Here is a 3,695-nt window from a genome sequence, read left to right as displayed (position 1 = left end):
TTCCATTACCAAAGAACTTGTGATATCAACAATCGGGTACATACTTGCATTTTGATGCATTTTGATGCACTTGTATAAAAAAGGACTTGTAAAGAGTCAAAAGGGCAAGTGAACTATCTTAGGAGATTTATTGTTAATACAGCTGGGAAGTTACATGTGTTTTCCCCAATACTAAAGTTGAAGCCGATGGAAGAATTCAAATGGGATGTTATACATCAAAGGGCATTTGACTAGATTAAGAAATACTTGTCGAGTCCTCCTGTCATGATGCCATCAAGGAAGAAATGGCCGATGAAGTTATATTTATCGGCTGCTGAAGAATCCATTGGAGCTATGTTAGCACAAGAGAATGAAGCAGGAAGTGAACAAGTAATATATTATCTCAGCCAAGTTTTAACTCCAGTCGAGTGTAGATATACACCAATTGAGAAATTATGTTTGGCTTTGTATTTTGCAGCAATTAAGTTAAGAGTCTATATGTTGCCTGTTTTGATTTATATTATTTGTCAAACAGATCTTATAAAGTATATGATATCAAGGTCATTAATCACAGGCCGAATCGACAAGTGGGCTCTAGCATTAATGGAGTTCAATTTTGCATATGCTCCACGAAAGGCAATTAAGGGAAGAGCATTGGCAGACTTTCTTGCCGATCATCCATCACCTGAAATTGAATCACAAGTGTTTGATGAGCTTGACTCGGTAGCCATATTCATAACCCCTTGGACTATAATGTTTGATGGGTCGAGTACCAGTGAAAGCTCAGGAGCTGGCATCATGCTAATATCCCCAACAGGGAACCAAATTTCGTTTTCTTTCTTTTTGGATTTCAGGTGCTCAAATAATCAAGCCGAGTATGAACCATTGATTATCGATTTGGAAATTCTGCTAGAAATGGCAGTCAAAGACATCCACATTGTGGGAGATTCGAGTTTAGTGATTAATCAAATCTCAGAAGACTTTAGATGCTTGAATTGGCAATTAAGGCCATTCCATTCATTAGCAACCCAATTGGTCAACCAATTTCATAATGTAACTTTAGAATATAGACCAAGGGCCATGAATAAAATAGCTAATGATTTAGTGCAGACTGCTTCAGGAGTCAGGTTACAGAGTGGTATAAAGGAAAGGATAATGAAAATTACACGTCGATCTCTTCCATCGGCTGAAACAATAAATCAAGTTATGGAAGAAGTCTTTGCCACTGATGTTGCTGAGTTGGATGATGATGATTGGCAAATCTCTTACATCTTGTTCTTGCAACATCCAACTCTAGAAGCCGATCGAAGAATAAAAAGAAGTGCAATCGATTATATGCTTATGGATGGAGATCTTTATAGAAGATCAACTGATGATGGATTATTATTTTAGTGCATTAGTAAGTTTGAGGGTTTGAAGATTATGGCCGAGGTACATGAAGGGATATGTGGAGCTTATCCAGCCGGCATAAAAATGAGGTGGTTGATACGCCGATATGCATATTATTGGCCTAGAATAAGAAAAGATTGTATGACTTATGCAAAAGGTTATATAGACTGTCAAAAACATGGTCCAATGCAGTGGGTTCCAGCAATAGGGATGCAATTACTTGTTAAACAATGGCCTTTCAGAGGTTAGGCCATGGATTTAATCGGCAAGATTAATCTTCCTTCATCAAAGGGTCATCATTGGATTATTTTAGCTACCGATTACTTTACCAAATGGGTAGAAGCCGAGGAATACGTATCGGTAACTCATAATACCGTTATACAGTTTTTGGAGTGACATATCTTTCACCAATTTGGCTTACCAGAAACAATTGTTGCTGATAATGGATCTATTTTTTGAGCAAATGAAGTATTACAACTTGGCCATGATATGCAAGTGAAAATGGTAACTTCAACACCCTATTATACTCAAGGGAATGGTCAGGCCGAGGCTTCAAATAAAGTTGTTATTGAAATAATTGAAAAGATGATAAAAGATAAGCCAAGGCGTTGGCATGAAACCCTTTCAAAAGCTTTGTGGGCTTATAGAAATTCAAAACGAACAAGTATAAGAACAACTCCTTATCGGCTAACATTTGGCCACGATGCTGTGTTGCCGATGGAGTTAAATGTGAAATTGGCAAGAGTAGCTTTACAACATAATCTTAGACCTGCCGATTATAATGAAGCTATGCTTTCTGAGTTAGAAGATTTAGATGAAGTTCAGAAATTTGCTTTAGACTTCCTTATGGTCCATAAAACAAAAGTAATGAAGGCTTACAACAAAAAGGTAAAGTTCAAGTCATTTGTAGAGGGTGATATGGTGTGGCAAACAATTCTTCCACCTTGGAAGGTGGATAGAGTTTATGGCAAGTGGTCACCTACATGGAAATGACCGTTTTTGGTTCACCAAGTTTTACATGGAGGGGCTTACAAGTAAAAAGATGTAGATGGTAAAATCCACGAGAGACTGACAAACGGAAGGTACCTAAAGAAATATAAACCAACTATTTTTAAACTTATAGAGGAAAAGAAAACCTCCACTAAGTAAAAATACTTTGGATTGTGTTGTTTCAATTTTTTTTTATGTAAGTTGTTTTGAAGATACATCAAAATAAAGTTCCAAAGGCTATTATAGGAACACTGTTCAAAACATAACATCGCATCCAAAAGAAAAGGGCAAATTGTTCAGAGCCATATTACAAACCATTAGAAAAAGATAGAAATAATTGTTTAAAGGAGAGTAAAGTTCATATGAAAATCTTCAAACTTGGCCTTCATATCTGCCCATGAGGCCTTGGTATTGGTAAGCTTGGTTTCTGCTTGTTGTTTGGACTGCTCCAACTTTGGCATCTGGGCTTGTAGTACTTTGAACTTGGGGGCAGTAACTTCTGCTTGTTTCTTCAGTTCTGCCACCTTATTGCCGAGTTGGGATTTGTCTTGTTGAAGCTGAGTAAGTTGTGCTTGAAGCTTTTTCTCTCTAGCATCTAGTTCGGCAACTTCTTTCTTTAAAGACAAATGCAATTCTCTTTCATCTTTCAAAGTTTGGGAAAGCAATTCTTTTTCTTAGATTTGAACAGTGTAGTGGTTAATGGTTTGAGTTGATTCAACATAGGCAACAATCATGGATGGAACTTGGAGTTGAACATTCTTGAAAAAGGATTGATCCTTCAAAGGAAATCCTGGATAGCTGCTTAGAAAGGAAAGGGTTTCAGTGATTTCTTCCTTGAAGAAAGGGATTAAAGACAAGTTTTGTTGAAACATATATCAACAGCTTTAACCACTTCCAATGGAGTGTCAGTGGTATTCTTGGTCAGAATTACAAGAGGTTCGGGATCAAGAGAGTCAAACACCGGGTCAAATAAAGAATCAAGGGCTGTAAATGGAGAACTTGGGTTGATACTGGCAGGAATGGATAGAGTAGCCAAGTCTTTTTGTACCTGAAATATTTTGGGTTAATCACAGGCATTCTCCAGTCTACAAGAACAAGTTATAAAAAGAAATCATAACTTACTTCATCAGAATCTCCAATCTGTTTATTAATTGAAGTTGCAGCCAGGTATGGAGAGGACACGGGAGACCTTTGTTTTCGTCCTCATCAACATGGTCTGTAGAAATTTCTTGAATTGTTTGTTAATCTGAAGAGAGTGGAGCTTTCTGAAAATAATGCCAATTTAGTTATATTATAGGAATAAAGAGGTAATATATGAAATCAGGCAAAAAGGAAGG

General features: G+C 37.0%; 2 protein-coding genes across 2 annotated transcripts; both read left to right on the top strand.

Annotated features, from left to right (window-relative positions):
* Positions 1-267: 267 nt before the first annotated feature.
* On the top strand, positions 268-1,371 carry LOC132316493 (uncharacterized). Its single transcript, XM_059814964.1, has 2 exons — positions 268-361; positions 515-1,371. The coding sequence occupies exons 1-2, from the start codon at positions 268-270 to the stop codon at positions 1,369-1,371; spliced, it is 951 nt and encodes a 316-aa protein (XP_059670947.1).
* A 498-nt stretch (positions 1,372-1,869) lies between these two features.
* On the top strand, positions 1,870-2,361 carry LOC132316492 (uncharacterized). The gene has a single exon (XM_059814963.1). It carries the CDS (start codon positions 1,870-1,872, stop codon positions 2,359-2,361), a length of 492 nt encoding a protein of 163 aa, XP_059670946.1.
* The last annotated feature ends 1,334 nt before the right edge of the window (positions 2,362-3,695 follow it).

Source organism: Cornus florida, unplaced genomic scaffold, assembly GCF_030987335.1.
Source record: "Cornus florida cultivar Cherokee Brave unplaced genomic scaffold, ASM3098733v1 CherokeeBrave_3.0.0_Hap2_Chr07, whole genome shotgun sequence".
In the NCBI taxonomy this organism is placed as follows: domain Eukaryota; kingdom Viridiplantae; phylum Streptophyta; class Magnoliopsida; order Cornales; family Cornaceae; genus Cornus; species Cornus florida.
Note: the sequence above shows the minus strand (reverse complement) of the source record. Positions and strands in the feature narration are given on the sequence as shown.

Coding starts and splice junctions, on each gene's coding strand:
- LOC132316493 (XM_059814964.1), top strand. CDS start 268: ATGCCATCAAGGAAGAAATGGCCGATGAAGTTATATTTATCGGCTGCT. Junction 362..514: donor ACAAGAGAATGAAGCAGGAA/GTGAACAAGTAA, acceptor TTTGTCAAACAG/ATCTTATAAAGTATATGATA.
- LOC132316492 (XM_059814963.1), top strand. CDS start 1,870: ATGGTAACTTCAACACCCTATTATACTCAAGGGAATGGTCAGGCCGAG.